Source organism: Schistocerca nitens, chromosome 2, assembly GCF_023898315.1.
Source record: "Schistocerca nitens isolate TAMUIC-IGC-003100 chromosome 2, iqSchNite1.1, whole genome shotgun sequence".
Taxonomy (NCBI): domain Eukaryota; kingdom Metazoa; phylum Arthropoda; class Insecta; order Orthoptera; family Acrididae; genus Schistocerca; species Schistocerca nitens.
In genome coordinates this window covers 1,063,157,641-1,063,178,274 of record NC_064615.1, presented here as the reverse complement: position 1 = coordinate 1,063,178,274, position 20,634 = coordinate 1,063,157,641, and the positions used below count along the sequence as shown (strand labels likewise).

The following is a 20,634-nucleotide window of genomic DNA, read 5'->3' as shown; positions in this document are numbered from 1 at the left end:
TTCTGAAGTTCTCTTCTAATTCATCCAGTTCAGCTTCACAGCTTGGATTTTGACACTTTCCAGTTAATTTCACATTTTTCATTTTTTTTTAATGCTCGTGTGATGTAACTGTCATTTGGTTAACTAAGTGTGCGTTGATATTCGTTTCAACAATGGAAAAAAAATCCAGGATGGAATAAAAACAATATGGAAAGTATAGAGTGTTACCTGCCATAGCAATCAAGGCTCTAGTACTGAGACAGTGGCCGCGTGTGTGTGTGTGTGTGTGTGTGTGTGTGTAAGAGAGAGAGAGAGAGAGAGAGAGAGAGAGAGAGAGAGTTGTGCTTGTGTGAATGTGTGTGTGTGTGTGTTGTCTGCTGTATAAGAAGGACTCTGTCCAAAAGCTTTAATATTTTAGCAGTCTTTTTTACTGCACTTGTCTCCTCTGTGTGATAAAAATCTATCCTCTCCATATTATTGTGATACTCATATAGTCACTCTGGGGCACTTGTTTGAAGTGTATTGACATTATTTTTAAGTTCAATTATCTGTAGTATTTGATAAAACCTTCTCCATTAAGGCTGACTTGTCTGTGAACTGCAAAACCACCTATTATGCTTCTTTTCAGGGCCTATTTGTGCATTGAAATCATCTACAATTATCACCTGGTGCTGTGATATTTGGATGCATGTTTCCTCAAGTTCTTCCCGAAACAGTTAAAAGTCTTCAGGACTCCTCTAGTTTTTGATGTTCACAGTAGCAAGTCTGTCTATGATTGTGGACAATTTTTTGCTGGATATAGAAATCAGGTTCGATAATTTTCATGATGCTGATTCCACACTTATAACTGATTAGGGAACTGGTTTTCTGTAGCATGTATATGCAGATGTGATCTTTCATTTTTCTGGTTCCATGTCTGAATTTACCAATTTTAGCTATTGTGTTTATGCTCAGCATGCCAACTACGTGCTGCTTCTTAGTGTGAAGTTTTGAGGGTTTCAGAAGCTCCAACTCTCCACTGTTGCTGATGTTCTAGGCACCTCGTAATTTGATATATGGAGAGTGTGTGTCATTCCAACATAGGCCTGGTTACCTGCTTGGGTATTTGCCAACATAGTTTCCATCATGCATAAGCTGAAAATCATTATGTGAAGATGGTTGTTATGCAACTTTCATTCGTAAATAGAGCCTCTTAGTAAACAAATGTTACATAAAGTGAAACCAAAATAATGTGCATCTGTCTCAAGAATATGCAGCGTGAACCCTCAGCTTAAGGCAGACAAAATACTGTGTTACAGAAAGCAGATGAGTGACCAGGTATTGGGTGTACTTATACTTATGTAACATATGGTATTGTCTGTTCATCTTCTTATCTTCCCTAGACATGAATATTAACATATGTATGTCTGTCTGTCTGTCTGTCTGTCTGGCACCTTCCACTTGGCTGTAAGAATAAACACAAAAACGGACAAACCTTCAGGTGTACTTCTAAAATATTTGTGATGTATGTGTTATTCATTGATTCTGACTAAATACACCAACTCTGGTCTATTCAATGATGATATAAAGAGAGCACACTGGAGTAAGCAGTTCCAATTAATATGGGTCTAGTTTTGATAACAGCACAGAGACAGAAGCCTTTTCTGCTGATGCGCCATTCTCAGAATGTGTGCCAAAATCATTATTTCCTTTCAGGCCTGCATGCACAATAGGTTCACCCTATCAGAAAAGCATGTAAACGGATTGGAAATTGCACTCTGGAGAAGTATGTTCCAAGTAAAGTGTACAACTAAAACCACCGTCAAATGTTAGCAAAAGATCTCGCTGAGCACCTGAGAAAATTCTGTTCCTATAAAATTGCTAATTGGTCTGAAGGCTTCTATCCCATCAACTGTTGACCATTCTGGTGTGGTGATAGAAGACAGCAATTGGGAAACTGAAATTTTAAATTTTGCATGTAAGAAATCATTCATGCTGGGGGATTGTACAAACATACTGTCATTGGATTGTTAAACAGAAACCCATGTGGAGGACATAGTAATAAGCATCCCTGACATAGAGATGCAACTGAAAGAGTTGAAAGTAAATGAGTAACCAGATCTTGATTGAATCATAATTTGGTTTTACAGTGCATATCAGTGACACTGGCCTATTACTTTGCTTTATCATGAATCTGTCACCTAATGCTATGTCCCAAGCAACTGTGAAAAATCTCATGTGACTCCAGAATATAAGAAGGGAAAAGGAATGGACCAGCAAAATTACAGAGCAATGTACGTAATATCGTTTTGCTGCAGAATTCTTGAACACATTCTCAGTTTGAATACAAGACATTTCCTTGAGATGGAAAATCTTCTGTCCACAAATCAACATGGATTTAAAAAGCATCACTCAGGCAAAACTTGGATTGCCCTTTTCTTGCATAATATCCTGTGAATCATGGATGAAGGATGACAGGCAGATTCTATACTCCTAGATTTCCAGAAAATATTTGACACAGTGTCTTATGGCAAATTTCATGCAAATATGAGTATACAGAATAAGTTCCCAGACGCATGAGTGGCTTGAAGACTTTTTAAGTAATAGAACCCAGTACACTGTTCTCAATGAAGAAGGTTCATTATAGACAAGGATACAGTCACGAGTGCCTCAGTGGTGTGTACTAGAACCACTCTTATTCTCTATAAACAAAATGATCTAACAAACAGGCAAGTACCAATCTGTGGCTGTTCGCTGATGACGCTGTAGTGTACAGGGGTATCATCACTAAGTGACTTCAGGAAAATACAAGATGGCTTTGACAAAATTTCTAGTTGGCAGGATGAACGGCAGCTAGCTCTAAATGTAATAATGCAGATGAGTAGGAAACACACTTGTGTTTCTGAGTACAGTATTAGTAGAGTGCTGCATAACAAAGTCACATCGGTTAACTATCTAGGCATAATGCTGCGAAGTGATAGTAAATGGAATGAGCACATGATAATGGTAGTAGTGAAGACGAATGGCCAGCTACATTTTATTGGGATAATTTTAGGAAACTGTAGCTCGTGTATAAAGGTGGTCACATACAAAACAATTGCACACTGTGTTCTTGAGTTCTGCTTGAGTGTTTGGGATCCTCGCAAAGGCAGATTAAAGGAAGACACTGAAGCAATTCATAGGCACACTGCTAGGCCTGTTACCAGTAGGTTTGATCAACATGCGAGTATTACGTAGATGCTTTGTGAATTCTAAGGAGAATTTCTGGGTGGAAGAAATGCTGTTGATTAAATTTAAAGACCCAGCATTTGAAGTTGAATGCTGAAATATTCTACTGCCACCAACGTACATTTTACCTAAGGACCACGGATGGTCAATTTCCTTGATGTATTTGGAGTGGAACAGGAAAGGAAATGTCTAATATTGTTACAAGGTACCCTCTGCCATGCATCATACAGTGGCTTATAGAGTATGTATGTAGATAATGTGTATGTGTGACAGGCCCCAGTTTATTTTCTTAAGTTTTCTCATTGCTGCTGCCTATCTTTAACGTTTATCACCAACAAACATCTCCCACATCAAAACCATCCTGTGGCACACAGTTTCTACTTTAATTCCTTAGTGATGATGTTTGTTCTCTCAGTGTCCCCTCTAAGTGCATTATCATCATGTCAGAAAATAACATACTGTGTTTTTTCCACATTGTCACTCTTGCTTCTAAAACTTCAGCTTTTCACAAACAAATTACCATCTTATTTTGTGCATTCCCAAATTGAGTTTAACACCACATATTATTTTCCTGAAGAAAGTAATCAGCTTCATTACCACTACTATATGGAGAGTATCACTGCTTCTAACTGGCTGGAGAATATCTAATAATGCAAACACCCATTTTCCCTAAACTCTTTCCCATATTTTGCCATGTGAAGGAACTGCTGGATCTGAAACCTAACACTTTTTTCATCTTTCCTTGATGTGTCTATCACCAGATGATAGATGAAGTTTATTTTGTACTGTCATTCCATTGCAACTTCAAACTGAAATCACTTTCATTCAGCACAGTAATGGAAATTTCACCATAACATAGTGCTTTTCAACCATATCAGTACAATGTGGAGTACATATGTAGGTGATGCAGACGTATGACAGACTAACAGTCACGATAGTAGAAAGTTCTTGATAAGAATAATGTGTTCCAGAAGTATCTTCATTTCTTAAATTGGAAAATTATAAAGTGTATCTTCATTCAACATATCACAACTGCACCCTTTAAAAACACTCTTCTCAAATAGATATAGTAATAGGTACGGTTCAAATATTCTAGGCATTTCAGAGCTTCCATATTGCTGGGTGTGCAACAGTGTGTGTTAGTAAATTATAAAGTTACCTTCCCCATTTCGTATGTTTTACCTGAATTCTGGTACCATTATTTTAGAATAATTTTCAGTTTATTTTTTTAAAAGTGCAAGAGAAACAACACATTTAATGCTGCCATTCAAAATTTGTAACTACACTAGGACAAAACATTAAAGGGACTGTGAGAAAGTCTGCTGGGGAAACAGAAATGCATCCACCAGGATGTACCATGCAACACATTAAAAGCACACCACAAAGCCTCACCTTGATATGTTCCAGCTCATTTTCTGTTGTCTGCAACTGTTTTAATAATTCTGGAACTGACACCCTATTTGGTGCCTTATGTGCAAACTCCAGTACCTGAAATAGCATGTGTGTTATTATTTATCTGCTTTTACTGTAACATGAATGTCAAAGCTGTGTTAAGTTAAGACAAAGTTAATTTATGAGAAGTACGTAATCATGTTAAAACTAGAATTCTAATAGGAAAAACAACTTCCAAAAGTTGCAAGATACTGTTGTATCCTCCAGATGCAGCATAGGAAGGCAGAGTGCTTGGATGTCAGAAGTTTTATTTACCACTCCATTTTTGAATTTCAATATGTAACATACAATACAATAATTAATATTTAACACACTACTACAAATAAAATTACACTTTTTATGGGCACAATGTTCCATCAGTAATGAAGTTAACAAAAACAGGTGTGGATTAAATGAAATACATTTGATGGAGAAAGATATGAGTCATGGTTCATGGTGTGGGTTCCTGTAGTCATGTCCTAGTTCATGAACCACGGGCAACATATGAGTGGCCAAGTAAGTGGTCCCGACAGTTGGGACACAAGTTACTTTGGAAGATGGCTGGGCATCTCGGACATATTCTGAGTCGTGGTCACCGTTAGGGGTAAAACCCAATGGGATTTGGGGCAAGTAAGGCTAGCAACCTGCTTCCCTGGTACTTTAAATATGATGCTGGCAACAATCAGAGCAAAATGCCTCGGACCTTTGGAGGTGACAGAGTCCCACCTCTAACTGATAAACCAGGGACTCCTAAGATATGACTTGGGAAACAAATGGTAATGAGATGGGGAGCTATTAATATCAATGGGGGCTACTCTGGGAAGAAGGTAGAGCTGACAGAGGCTGCAAGTAAGATGTGGCTGGACGTTTTAGCTGTTAGTGACATTCGGGTAAGGGGTGAGAAAGAAGAGGAAGAGGGAGAATACAAGGTCTACCTGTCAGGAGTCAAAGCAGGAATAGCACAATGGGGTGTAGGGCTTTACATCAGGAAAGAAATGGAACCCAGCGTAGTTGCAATAAGGTATGTAAACGAACGACTGATGTGGATAGTTTTGATAGTGTCTAGCAAGAAAATTAGGATTGTGTTAGTATATTCACATTGTGAAGGGACAGATCAAGATAAGATGGATAGTTTTTATCAGGCACTCAGTGATGTAGTTGTTAGAGTAAAGGACAAGGACAGTGTTCTGCTCATGGGTGATTTTAATGCCAGGATTGGAAATCGAACAGAAGGGTATGAAAAGGTTATGGGTAAATTGGAGAGGATATGGAGGCCAACAGGAACGGGAAACAACTCTTGGATTTCTGTGCCAGTATGGGCTTAGTAATCACAAACTCCTTATTTAAACATAAGAACATTCACCGGTATACTTGGGAAGGCAGGGGAACCAGTTCTGTCATTGACTATATAATAACAGATCAGGAATTCAGGAAGGCTGTGAGGGACACACGCGTATTCAGGGGATTCTTTGATGACACTGATCATTATTTAATCTGCAGTGAAATTGTGATTGTGAGGCCGAAAGTGCAGGAGGTCAGGTCCATATGTAGGAGGATAAGAGTGGAGAAACTTCAGGATAAGGAAATCAGGCACAAGTACATAACAGCGATCTCAGGAAGGTACCAGTTAGTTGAATGTAGTCAATTACAGTCATTGGAAAAGGAATGGACAAGGTACAGGGACACAGTACTAGAAGTGGCTAAAGAATGTCTTGGAACAGTAGTGTGTAAAAGTAGGATGAAGCAAACAGCTTGGTGGAATGACACAGTCAAGGCAGCCTGTAAAAGGAAAAAGAAGGCATATCAAAAATGGCTACATACTAGAACTCAGGTAGGCAGAGAAAGTTATGTTGAAGAAAGAAACAAAGCCAAACAGATAATTGCAGCATCCAAGAAGAAATCTTGAGAAGACTTTGGAAACAGGTTGGAGACTATGGGTCACGCTGCTGGAAAACCATTCTGGAGTGTAATTAGCAGTCTTCGAAAGGGAGGTAAGAAGGACATGACAAGTATTTTGGACAGGTCAGGAAAACTGCTGGTGAATCCTGTGGATGCCTTGGGCAGATGGAGGGAATATTTTGAAGAGTTGCTCAATGTAGGTGAAAATACGATCAGTAATGTTTCAGATTTTGAGGTAGAATGGGATAGGAATGATGATAGAAATAGGATCACATTTGAGGAAGTGGAGAAAATGGTCAATAGATTGCAGTGCAATAAAGCAGCTGGGGTGGATGAAATTAAGTCGGAACTCATAAAATACAATGGAATGTCAGGTCTTAAATGGCTACACAGGATAATTGAAGTGGCCTGGGAGTCGGGACAGGTTCCATCAGACTGCACAAAAGCAGTAATCACACCAATCTTTAAACATGGAAACAGAAAAGATTGTAACAACTACATCTCTTTAATCAGCGTTGTTGGTAAAATCTTCTCAGGAATTGTTGAAAGGAAAGTGTGAGTATTAGTTGAGGACCAATTGGATGAAAGTCAGTGTGGGTTTAGGCCTCTTAGAGGTTGTCAGGACCAGATCTTTAGCTTACGGCAAATAATGGAGAAGTGTTATGAGTGGAACAGGGAATTGTATCTATGCTTTATAGATCTAGAAAAGGCATATGACCGGGTTCCTAGGAGGAAGTTATTGTCTGTTCTACGAGATTATGGAATAGGAGGCAAACTTTTGCAAGCAATTAAAGGTCTTTACATGGACAGTCAGGTAGCAGTTAGAGTTGACGGTAAATTGAGTTCATGGTTCAGAGTAGTTTCAGTGGTAAGACAAGGATGCAACCTGTCTCCACTGTTTTTCATATTATTTATGGATCATATGTTGAAAACAATAGACTGGCTGTGTGAGATTAAGATATGTGAACACAAAACAAGCAGTCTTGCATATGCGGATGACTTAGTTGTGATGGCAGATTCGATTGAAAGTTTGCAAAGTAATATTTCAGAGCTAGATCAGAAATGCAAGGACTATGGTATGAAGATTAGCATCTCTAAAACGAAAGTAATGTCAGTGGGAAAGAAATATAAACGGATTGAGTGCCAAATAGGAGGAACAAAGTCAGAACAGGTGGACGGTTTCAAGTACTTAGGATGCATATTCTCACAGGATGGTAACATAGTGAAAGAACTGGAAGCGAGGCGTAGCAAAGCTAATGCAGTGAGCGCTCAGCTACGATCTACTCTCTTCTGCAAGTAGGAAGTCAGTACCAAGACTAAGTTATCTGTGCACCGTTCAATCTTTCGACCAACTTTGTTGTATGGGAGCGAAAGCTGGGTGGATTCAGGTTACCTTATCAACAAGGTTGAGGTTACAGATATGAAAGTAGCTAGGATGATTGCAGGTAATAGTAAATGGGAACAATGGCAGGAGGGCGTCCACAATGAGGAAATCAAAGAAAAACTTGGAATGAACTCTATAGATGTAGCAGTCAGGGCGAACAGGCTTAGATGGTGGGGTCATGTTACAGGCATGGGAGAAGCAAGGTTACCCAGGAGACTCGTGGGTTCAGCAGTAGAGGGTAGGAGTCGGGGCAGACCAAGGAGAAGGTACCTGGATTCGGTTAAGAATGATTTTGAAGTAATAGGTTTAACATCAGAAGAGGCACTAATGTTAGCACTGAATAGGGGATCATGGAGGAATTTTATAAGGGGGCTATGCTCCAGACTGAACGCTGAAAGGCATAATCAGTCTTAAATGATGATGATGATGATGATGATGAGATATGAGTCAATAAATAAACTGGCTAAGGTTCTAATTAATCAAGTGCAAGCATTTGTATTAAAGAGCTTAACAAAGTCTGTGGCAGAGGTTTCTTTCTCTAATCACAATTTCTTTCTGGGATTTACAATGCCAAGCACTTTTGCTTTCTGTTATCGGTTTAAAGAATAACATAGAAAAACTATAAATGGCTGAGAGTATTAACTGTACTGCAAATGACATATGAGAAAAAATAAAAAACGAAAAATTACTTGTGTCTCATTGCTGTGTGTGGAGAGATAGCCATGTCTCTCTTAGATCAGAATTATCTAACAGATAAAGACATCTAAAGCAAAAAAAGGAACACAGAACTCAGTGTAGATGAACTGTTTTATAAAAATCCTCCACAATTTATAATAATGGAAATGTAACATATCAATTTCTGTTTGCATAGATATGTTACATAACCTAATTGCATTCATGCAGATATATACTGGATTTCTCTCACTGAATTCACTCTGCTCAAAACATTTGTATTATCCCACAGAAATCCAGATTCAAGCTTCTTCACATTTCCCATAAAGGAAGTTTGCAGGTGACTTTGCAAAGGCTCTGTAACTAGCTGTAACTGAGAATTGTTTCCAGTTTTTGTCAGAATATGGGCATAATTGATGAAGATCCAATTAATTGATTTCTGAAGAGTGAATGAATCTCATTTTTGACAGATTCTATTTTTCAGGTAAGGAAAACTGTTTCCAGTTTCTCTTATAATATGAGTATAATGGACAAAGATGAGATGCATTATCATAATTGATTTTTGAAGAGTGAATGAACCTCATTTTTGATAGATTTTATTCTTCAGGTAATGTTACAAAGTTTTGAATCACAGGTGAAGTATCGTCAACAAGTGTAAATTGCTTATGTGATTATGGGTTTAAAGCATCCTTCCATACTTCTGAGTGAGTTATTTAGGATCATATAAACACAGAATTAACATGTTCCAACACATAAGCTAAAATGCATAATGTGCAAAAAAAGCTAAAACCAAAACAGTAGGACGGTTTACACACCCACACTGTGTTGCACACCTTTAAGAAATCAAGGAATATATTTACAGAATTCACAGTCTGGTGAAACATTTTCCAAAAAAATCATTTCTATTAATTTTAGTGTGTAGCAGCATACTGTATGGCTAGGCAGTTATCAGACTGGAGAGCTGCATAAAGCAAGATCACACTTCAGATAGAAGATGAAAAGGGAGACAAAAGTTATTACCTGATCTGCATGCTCAAACTTGGCAGCCTCTTGTCCCTTCATGTACATTTTCAAATACATATTTTTATTCCTCTCTTCATGCTCCTCCATGTTTTTACGCAGGCTCTCTGTTTCCCTCTCCAGTTCTCTGATCTTATCCTGTGCTTTGTCATATTCAGTTCGTAGTTCACAATACCTGTGAACAAGCAATTGTCATTAAAGTATGCAATACAACTGAACACTTGTGGTACTGGGAAGAGTCAAGATAGATGGGAGGGGGGGGGGGGGGCAAGGTAGGGCAATAGAGTGGGTGGTAGAGAGGGATCAAGAGACGGCAATAGATAGGGTGGAAGATAAGTAGAAATGTAGGAGGGAAGTAGAGAGGAAGGCATGTGGAGAAGCATGGAAGTAAGAAGGGAGGGAGACAAGTCATTCCTTCAATTATTAGTAAATGATTTAAATATGCTACTTTCCCAAAACACCATCACTCTTTGAACTTAACCCCTCCCACTTCAACAGCAACTCGCACTCAACACTGACAATTTTATTTCCCACTCCAATGTCGAGTCTCCTTTTATACAATTTTTCACAGTTCTCACCTGCTAGTCTCAAATCTGACTGCAGTAGGCATCAATGTGCATAGTGCTACCACCTAGGGTAGCATGTGGTAACTCTGTGTAGAACTGTAGCTGCTGTGTTGAGAGGAAGGCTGTAATTATTATGTTCCAGCTAGCAGGCACGAAATAGGTAGTTCTTCCAGCACATTCATTTGAGGAAGAGATCATAGAGCTTTTAGAGGAATGTCTAAGTGAAAACAAGAGTGACAATGATTTTGATGATGACAATGATTGATTTGCAAACAATTTGAGTGAAATGACGATGGAAACAGACCATCCTGAAGAGTTCCAAAAAGTATCACATAATGAAAAGTTTTGTATTGTAATGCTTGTGTAAATATATTTGAGTGAAAGCCCACTTTTTGTTTTAATGTATACCCTAATGTTGGTGAGTGGCCTCAATGTATCCACAAAGAGGCTAGTGCAAATCTCTGTGGCATGCTAGCTGCCTGAGTGATGGCAATTTAAGTAAGAGTGCATGGAAGCACCCTGTCTCTGCATTACAGACTGCAAAGGGTTAAATCATACTGACATTTACAAGTGCAGCAACTAGTAAACAGGGTTGCTGACCATTTGCTTTCCCAACAAAGGAAGTATTTGAGAAGCAGGGAGTATATGTAGATAAACTAAATATTCAGTGTATTTTGGCATCAGACATTTCATATGTTAATATATGTAACAATATTTGAGAAAGTGGTTTAAGAATTTGAATTCACAATTTAGGAGTCAAGGTGACCACTCACCAAATAGTATATATATATATATAAAAAAGATGATGTGACTTACCAAACGAAAGCACTGGCAGGTCGATAGACACACATACACACAAAATTCTAGCTTTCGCAACCAACGGTTGCTTCGTCAGGAAAGAGGGAAGGAGAGGGAAAGACGAAAGGATGTCGGTTCTAAGGGAGAGGACAAGGAGTCATTCCAATCCCGGGAGCGGAAAGACTTACCTTAGGGGGAAAAAAGGACGGGTATACACTCGCACACACACACATATCCATCCACACATATACAGACACAAGCAGACATATTCAAAGACTCTGTGGCATGCTAGCTTTGGTCTTTGAATATGTCTGCTTGTGTCTGTATATGTGTGGATGGATATGTGTGTGTGTGCGAGTGTATACCCATCCTTTTTTCACCCTAAGGTAAGTCTTTCCGCTCCCGGGATTGGAATGACTCCTTACCCTCTCCCTTAAAACCGACATCCTTTCGTCTTTCTCTCTCCTTCCCTCTTTCCTGACGAAGCAACCGTTGGTTGCGAAAGCTAGAATTGTTTGTGTTTGTTTGTGTGTCTATCGACCTGCCAGTGCTTTCGTTTGGTAAGTCACATCATCTTTGTTTTTAGATATATTTTTCCCCACGTGGAATGTTTCCCTCTATTTTATATATATGAGCAAGTTTTCCTGAGAGAGAACCTCTGGCAGTAGTGTGTGAAAATCATTGGTGGAAACATTTAGGAAATCATTAGAGAATTCAGTATTCCAAGATTCATACTATCAAGAGTGTGCCAAGAATAACAAATTTTGGGTATTACTTCTCACCACAGATGATGTAGTGCCAGACGACCTTCACTAAGACTGAGAGCAGTGGCATTTGCATAGAGTTGTCAGTGCTAACAGACAAGCAACACTGCGTGAAATAACTGCTGAAATCAATGTGGGATGTACCTCGAACGTATTCATTAAAACAGTGCAGCAAAATTTGGCTTTAATAGGCTAGCAGTTAACCATCGTGAGTATCTTAGCTAACAGTGCTCTTTCTGGGCTTGTGACCATATTGGTTGAACCCTAGACAATTGGAAAACCGTAGCCTGGTAAGATGAGTCCCGATTTCTGTTGGTATGAGCTGATGGTATGGTTCGAGTGTGGTGCAGACTGCATGAAGCCATGGATCCAAGATGTCAGTTAGGCACTGTGCAAGTCGGTGGTGGCTCCTTAATGGTATGGGCAGTGTTTACATGGTATGGGCTGGGTCCTCTGCTCCAACTGACCCGATCATTGACTGGAAATGTTTGGTTATTTGGAGACCACTTGCAGTCTGTCGTGCACCCAAACAAACACGATTTTTTATGGATGACAATGCGCCATTTCACTGGGCAGAATTGTTCGCGACCGGTTTGAAGAACATTCTGGACAATTTGAGTGAATGACTTGGCCGCCCAGATCGCCCAACATGAGTCCCACTGAACATTTATGGGAGGTCAGTTCGTGCACGAAATCCTGCCCCAGCAAAGCTTTCGCGAATATGGACAAATATAGAGGCAGCGTGGCTCAATATTTCTGCATGGGGTTTCCAAGAACTTGGTGAATTCATGCCACATCGAGCTGCTGCAGGGGAAAAGGAGATCTGACACAATATTATGAGGTATCCCACATCTTTTGTGACCTCAGTGTACATCGTCACTCAGTTACTAAATGAGTTAGTGCCTCTGGTTTTTGGAGGAATCTAGTAAGAGACTGATCACATACTTAAAGAAACTGACCGTCAGGAGGTAACGCACAATAGGCGTGCAACACATCTAGCGTACAGGTAACGCTGGTGCGACATTAACTGATGAAAGTTACTAAGAAGGCAAACTACCGTAGAGTACGCTTACTTATGGTGTACTCTGTTCATCATAAGAATAAACCTGATGTAAACAAACGTGATGATCGGTCTGAAGCAGTAGCACTTGTACACTGATGTTACGCTCTTGGAAGTAGGTCCTATTTAGGCATTATATATCTTGTTACTTAGTTACTTTAAAACATTCCAGTGTATTAACAGCCGTCGCCGTTTTTCTTAACCACGCTTATGCTACGTAGTTTTTATTTTAAAAATAGTGTACAGTCACAGTCTCTGTACTGCTGTGCTCTGATTGTCGCGCTATTAATACGCAGTGAGAAAATGAGTGAGGCTGCTTCCTGCTCCTTTGTGGAACATGGTTACGAAGTGCCGAGAAATAGGTTGTTCTTATGTTTTTCATAAATTTCCAGAAAAAATTGGCTGGAAAGTTTCCCGAAGAACTGTATTTGATATAGCTGACATGCAACTACATACTGGGCATATAGTGGAATCAACAGCGCCTGCACTGCAGCCCAGCCCGTCTGGTCAGAGAGCTGGCTGTATAATAAAATAACTGACAAGGGAACCTCCTCATCGCACCCCCCTCAGATTTAGTTATAAGTTGGCACCGTGGATAGGCCTTGAAAAACTGAACACAGATCAATCGAGAAAACAGGAAGAAGTTGTGTGGAACTATGAAAAAACTAGCAAAATATACAAACTGAGTAGTCCATGCGCAACATAGACAACATCAAGAAGGGAAGGAGCTCAGGAGCGCCGTGGTCCCGTGGTAAAAATTTAAAAAAAAATTTAAAAAAAAGTGGTTCGCGTGAGCAGCTGCAAAACGAGAGGTCCTTGGTTCAAGTCTTTCCTCGAGTGAAAATTTTACTTCCCTCATTTTCGCAATGTTATGATCCGTCCATTCGTTCATTGACGTCTCTGTTCACTGTAATAAGTTTAGTGTCTGTGTTTTGCGACCGCACCGCAAAACCGTGCGATTAGTAGACGAAAGGATGTGCCTCTCCAATGGGAACCGAGAACATTTGATCGCAAGGTCATAGGTCACCCGATTCCTCCACAGGAAAACACGTCTGATAGATTCTATACAACACTGGTGACGGCATGTGCATCATATAACAGGAATATGTTGTCGACCCACCTAACTTGTACACTTGGCGAATGGGTAAAAAGATTCTTCCACCTTGTCCGATGTAGGTTTTCTTGTGGATGTGATAATCACTCGCAAAAAGTGATCGCATCGGTTGGACGGACGGACAGAAAATAATTGTCTGAAAATAAAAAATTAAACTTTTCACTCGAGGGAAGACTTGAACCAAGGACCCCCCGTTCCGCAGCTGCTCACGCTAACCACGGCACTCCGGAGCTCGCACGCTCTTTGATGTTGCCTATCTTGCAAATGGACTACTCAGTTTGTATATTTTGCTTATTTTTTCATAGTTCCACACAACTTCTTCCTGTTTTCTCGACTGATCTGTGTTCAGTTTTTCAAGCTCTATCCACTGTGCCAACTTATAACTAAATCTGACGGGGGTGCGATGGGGAGGTTCCCCTGTGAGTAAAGAGATCTACGACGAACTTCAACGGATGTCATCTGACGTCCGCTACGACCAAATATAACAAATAATAACGAACAAAATAAAATAAAAATAGTAGTGTAGTAGATTCATGAATCAAAAGCAGTCCTTGGGGTTCTGGTTCAAATCTAGCTACGATCGTCCTTTTTTCCCATTCGATTTGGAATGCCTACACTCGTAATTGTAAAATTCATTGTCTTTTTTATGAATAATGCACGTCGTCTTGTTTCTAATTACATATTGCACGCGAAATTCCTGTTTTCATTTCAAATATAAGTTTTAATTATCTACATTTTATGAAAGATTGTTGGTAAAGGTTGCTTCAATTAAGAAAACATAACAATTTAATTTTCCGTACAGAAATGGAAAACCAAATATTCTTTATTTGGACTATGTCCACTGCTTTATACCACAGGTGTAGGCTCACACTAACCAGGGAGTTATTCGTGACGTAGAAACATGCATCAAGCTCACCATACAAAAGCTGCACTTCTACTTTTGCCACTGTACCACTACAATAGGAACCCAGACGAACTGATCTGGAGCCAAGTTAGGGGATTTGTCGCGAGAAATAACAGTTAAGCTGCCAGACGTACTGGAACTAACGCCCGCAGCTTTTTCACTTGGCAATGCTGAACGCCGGTGGGATGTAGAACGGCACGTCTTAAAAGAAGATAAGAAAATGCGGCGCCTGGATGGCTTCGTGGATTCTGTTATTGATCGACTCGTTATCAACTCTGCAGATGGCAGTTACAGAAATGAAATGTATTTCTCGGATTCGTTAAGGAAGGAGCTAAGAGGTTACCAGACAACTGACTGTAACTGCCTCCAGTGGCTTCAGTAGTCAACAATACGGTGAAATCAGTGCAGTATGCTCGCTCAGAAAAATTACCCTATGTTTCATCACTCTTGTTTGTAATTAGAATAGTATGTTAGGTGAGAAGGAAAGCATGTTGATCCCCATCGGGTCATCTAAGAAGCATGCGGTAGTGCTGGAGTTTTGCCGTATGTTATCTGATTCCGTTTAAAAATTAAATGACCTTGGAAGCTATATTATTTGTCTGCCACCCAAAACAGCAATTATGATGTGATTGGGTAATAGTAATTATTTAAAACATGTTCTTTTTTGGAGGCCTTGCCGCAGTGGTAACACCGGTTCCCGTCGCGCATATAATACGGTGTGCCTAGGGGTGTAAAATTTTTAGATCCGCCACTGAGTCTATGTGCGTGTAACACAGCGTAAGACAAGCCCTTATGATCGTACTTGACTGTACAGGACACGGCTTGGCTCCCGCTCCACGTGAAACGATATCCAATGAGATTCAAGCAAAGGCGGATGAATACACTGGTGTGAAGTTTATGTCAAGTTTATTCTTATGCTCGTACGGTAGTACCTCCACCAAAAGGTGTATTTGTGCCGGGGTGCCACAGGGATCGGTCCTGGGGCCCGTTTTGTACAGTCTGTACACTGCGGACACACCAACGGCCCCCCTGGCCATCCGTAGGCTACGAAGGGTTTTAGATGACACAGAAACTTGGGCCCGTCACTGGCTCATCACTATCAACTCCGAAAAGATGCAGGCCGTGCTGATTACCCGTAGGCTCGGAAGGCGCGAACCTCCTCAACGCCCCCTCCACTTTCACCTAAACGGAACCCAATTCCTCTGGCGCAAAACGACCAAGTACCTTGGCGTAACCTTTGACTCTCGTCTTACGTGGAAACCCCACACAGACGAGGTCCACAGGAAGGTCTGTGCGAGAATGTCCATCCTGTACCCAATGCTCAACTCATCCAGCTCCCTTCCCTTCTCAGTAGGAGTGAACGTGTATCAGGCCCTGATCCGGCCAGTAATGGAGAATGCGTGCCCTGTCTGGGGATACGCGGCGAAGCAGCACCTGGACAACCGCGCCCTAAGGAGGGCACTGCATTTACCTCTCGGATTCCCCACAGATGATCTGCACGCTGCAGCTGAAATCCCACTCCTGAGAGAGTGTTTCCAAGATCTGGCAAGGGCCTTGTATGAAGGCTCTTCCAGATCAGGAAATGCCCTCATTCACTCCCTAGGTCGGTTGACATGTCCCGCGACAAGCACAAGCGCCCCATGACTAGGGTGACCAGACGTCCGGATTAATCCGGGCATGTCCTCCTTTTTAGCTCTTTGTCCGGAGTCCGGGCGGATTTTTACAGTGTCCGGCTTTTTCGCAAAGTTGAGCGTAATACAGTTAAATTTACAATTCGTCCCTTTCTATTGCTCTTTTCTTAAATATTTTATCTATTGGCACAGCCTTCATGATAAACACGCACGAAGGCGGTGTTAGTGGGTGGCACCAGGATCATCGATGTTATCGTTGATCGACCTACAACTGAATGCAAATATCGATTATTTAAAATTTTCGTTTCGTACCTTCACTCTGTATTGGCTTGGCTTCCTGTAGTGCACGTGTGATTTGTGAGTGTAATTTTTAACCTAGTGAGTTACGTAAACTATTTGGCTATGCCTAAAAGAAAGTGTACATTTTCGGATGTCCTTTCGTGCAAATATCCGGCTTTCAAGAAAGGGAGAAATGAATTTGAAGTGGAATGAAAGATATGTGGAGCTGGAACGTACGTCTCAGTGGCCAATAAAGGTAAAAAATAACTCGACAGATCAACTGTCATGGTTTTATTTCATTGTTTGATAGTCATTCAGTTTATTTGTATTCGGAAGGGTAAAGTGCAGTTTACATGTCGTCAGCTGCTGCTTGAGTTGTAGATGTTGGTAGCGGTGCGTCGAATGAAGGGAGGTGAATGGTCTTACGTTTTTTGCTTTGTTAACAATTCCGTGTTGTTGACATAACAAAACAATTGACGCCACACTGTCACCACAGTCAATGTTTTTAATTTTTTAATACTGCTCAGTTAACCACCATCTGACCATCAGTAACAATTGACAACTAGTTTTAATTCCCGGCAGAAACACGCAACTTATTGCCTGCCTGAACGCTAAAAAACGAAATGTATGTTGCTTTGTCACTGAAATGTTAAATTTCTTGCACAGGTGGCCAAGATCTTGAGCATCACATTGATGTGTCCTCCTTTTTGAAGCTGTTTGTCCTTTTTAAACAACTGCATCTGGTCACCCTACCCATGACGATCTTCGACGATTAAGTCGAAGAGAAAATCCCAATATCCAATCCCTAATCCTGCTCCCTCCCACATAACACTAATCATCTCGCCAACCTGAGGCAAGTACCAGACACAAACAAAACAATCGTCACATTTCACAGACACCAAACAATTACACACACACACACACACACACACACACGTATACAAGGGAGTAAAAGCCGAAAGGCAGTGAACTCCCCCCCACACTTCCCCAAAAAAGAGAAAGTAAGACCGGTATTACACTATCAAATTTCTTTGTCCAATATCTTTGTCAAAGATATTTGATGGTGTAATAGGGAACCTTGTCAAATCTCGTCCAATATTTGATCAAATCTAGGGCCTCGCTGTAGATCTGATCAAAGAAGTCGCTTGTCTTCTGTTCACTGCAATGTGACATGTTACCACCTGGAGCGCTAGCATCGCTGCAGCATTCTGTCGTCTGTAGTGTTTTAATAAACACTGCTGGTAAATAGAATTGGTGTGTTGCGACAACTGCAAAATTAAGAGAGATGTATGAAGCTGATGAGGCGCTTTACAATGTGACGCACGCTGAATACATAAATAGATTAAGACGATTGGAGACCTGACCTCACCTCACCTCACCTCACCTCACCTGACCTGACCTAACCTAACCTAACCCTCTCCTGTAGCAAGGAATCAATCGTTGTGTTACAGTGAGCCTGTCTTCTGCAGATGTAGCAGTTCTTAAGTGAATATTGTGCTTTTTGATATGAGGATACACTTCATTGAGGACATACAGAAATGTATGCTCATCCATTCCTAACAAGGGAACCTCCCCATCGCACCCCCCTCAGATTTAGTTATAAGTTGGCACAGTGGATAGGCCTTGAAAAACTGGACACAGATCAATCGAGAAAACAGGAAGAAGTTGTGTGGAACTATGGAAAAAATTAGTAAAATATACAAACAGAGTAGTCCATGCGCATCATATGCAACATCAAGGAGGTCGTAGCATAAGGAGCGCCGTGGTCCCATGGTTAGCGTGAGTAGCTGCGAAATGAGAGGTCCTTGGTTCAAGTCTTGCCTCGAGTGAAAATTTTACTTTCTTTATTTTCGCAAAGTTATGATCTGTCCGTTAGTTAATTGACGTCTCTGTTCACTGTAAGAAGTTTAGTGTCTGTGTTTTGCGACCGCACCGCAAAACCGTGCGATTAGTAGACGAAAGGACGTGCCTCTCCAATGGGAACCGAAAACATTTGATCGCAAGGTCATAGTTCAACCGATTCCTCCACAGGAAAACATCTGATATATTCTATACGGCACTGGTGACGGCATGTGCGTCAAATGACAGGAATATGTTGTCGACCCACCTAACTTCTACACTTAGCGAATGGGTAAAAAGATTCTTCTACCTTGCCCGATTTAGGTTTTCTTGTGGATGTGATAATCACTCCCAAGAAAGTGATGAAAACATAAGAGTTTGTCACATAAACTGAAAATAAAAATTTAAACTTTTCACTCGAGGGAAGACTTGAACCTAGGACCTCTCGTTTGGTAGCTGCTCTCGCTAACCACGGGACCACGGCGCTCCGTGACACGCAGTGTCCTTGATGTTGCCTATCTTCGTATGGACTACTCAGTTTGTATATTTTACTAATTTTTTTCATAGTTCCACACAACTTCTTCCGGTTTTCTCGATTGATCTGTGTTCAGTTTTTCAAGGCCTATCCACTGTGCCAACTTATAACTAAATCTGAGGGGGGTGCGATGGGGAGGTTCCCTTGTAAGTAACTGATGTACGACTTTACGTCCTCCACTATAAGCTCACGTAACAAGTTTTGTTGAATGCTTTTATCGTGTTGTCGTAAAACATCGTGTTGTCGTAAAACCCACGGCTTCACCGAGGTATGTTTCCTGTTTTTCCCCCACTTTTCCTTCGCATGTGCACACAGTGTAATTGTGGTACATGCAACTGCTGCGGTTAATAACAAGTTGTTGTTGTCAGCCATCTTGAACTTTGACGAAAAATATGACAGTGTAATACCCCTTCTGGCGCTACGTCAAAGATCTTTGTCAAATATATTTGACGGAATATTTGATCACATCTTTGATCAAATCTTTGACAAAGAAATTTGATAGTGTAATACCGGCCTAAGAGACGAGAGCAGCAGCTCGTACGGTACACCGACCTGGAGTTGGTGTCGGAGAGGCGCTGCAGCAGGTCCTCGACCTTGTCGTTGTGGCGCTGCTTCATATCCTGCACGTCGTCGACGTGCGCGCGCCGCAGCTCGGCCAGGCGGCGCTCGTACATGTTGACGATGCGCGTGCGCTCGCCCTCGCGGTCGTCCAGCTTGGCGGGCGAGCGGCCCAGCGAGAAGCCGGACGAGGAGCCCACGTCCTCGAAGTGGCCCGAGTCGGCCAGCGAGCCGGGCAGCTCCGCCTTGTCCGCCTCCTCCTCGGCCTCCGCCTCGGCCGCCCGCGCACCCCCTTTGGCGTCCCCGCAAGCGGCGCCGGTGGGCAGCGCGGGCGACGCCGACGCGGACGCCGTGTTGGCGGCGTCGGGCTCGTCGTCGCTGCTGTCGGCGCCGCGCGGGGGCGGCGCGCCGCTCGCCACGTCCTCGGCCGCCTGCAGCGACGCCTTGAACAGCCGCAGCTCCACCACCTCCTTGGTCAGGCGCAGGATGTCGCGGTCCTTGCTCTCCAGGTCCTTCCTCGTCTCGTTCAGCAGCGCCTGCGCCACCACACAAATACCACCCGTCACCACAGTAGGACTGGCGTTAGAGCGGCACAGAGCAGTGTTCGTCGAACCGTTTAGCTTAAGGGGGAACGACAGCGTGACGGTCATAAAACTCGAAAAAAAATAAATTATTACGGAATATTGATGTGAAAATTATCGAACTGTCAGTTTAATAAGCCACGGCTGCAAAATACTAACACCAATTCTTTACAGAAGGTTGTTTACATGGAAGAAGCCTGGAGATACTGACAGGTTTCAGATAGATTATATAATGGGTAAGACAGACATTCAGGAACCAGGTTCTAAACTGTAAGACATTTCCAGGGGCAGATGTGGACTATGACCACAATCTATTGGTTATGAACTATAGATTAAAACTGAAGAAACTGCAAAAAGGTGGCAATTTAAGGAGATGGGACCTGGATAATCTGACTAAACCAGAGGTTGCACAG

At 41.6% G+C, this 20,634-nt stretch overlaps 1 protein-coding gene across 1 annotated transcript in view; it reads right to left on the bottom strand.

Annotated features, from left to right (window-relative positions):
• Positions 1–20,634, bottom strand: part of LOC126237437 (protein quick-to-court) — a 342,763-nt gene that overhangs the window by 41,362 nt on the left and 280,767 nt on the right. Inside the window, exons 5-7 of the mRNA XM_049947552.1 lie at positions 19,635–20,176; positions 9,593–9,767; positions 4,579–4,674 (exon numbers count right to left, since the gene is read on the bottom strand). Coding sequence (XP_049803509.1) covers positions 4,579–4,674; positions 9,593–9,767; positions 19,635–20,176 — 813 coding nt within the window. The remainder of the gene's footprint in view (positions 1–4,578; positions 4,675–9,592; positions 9,768–19,634; positions 20,177–20,634) is intronic.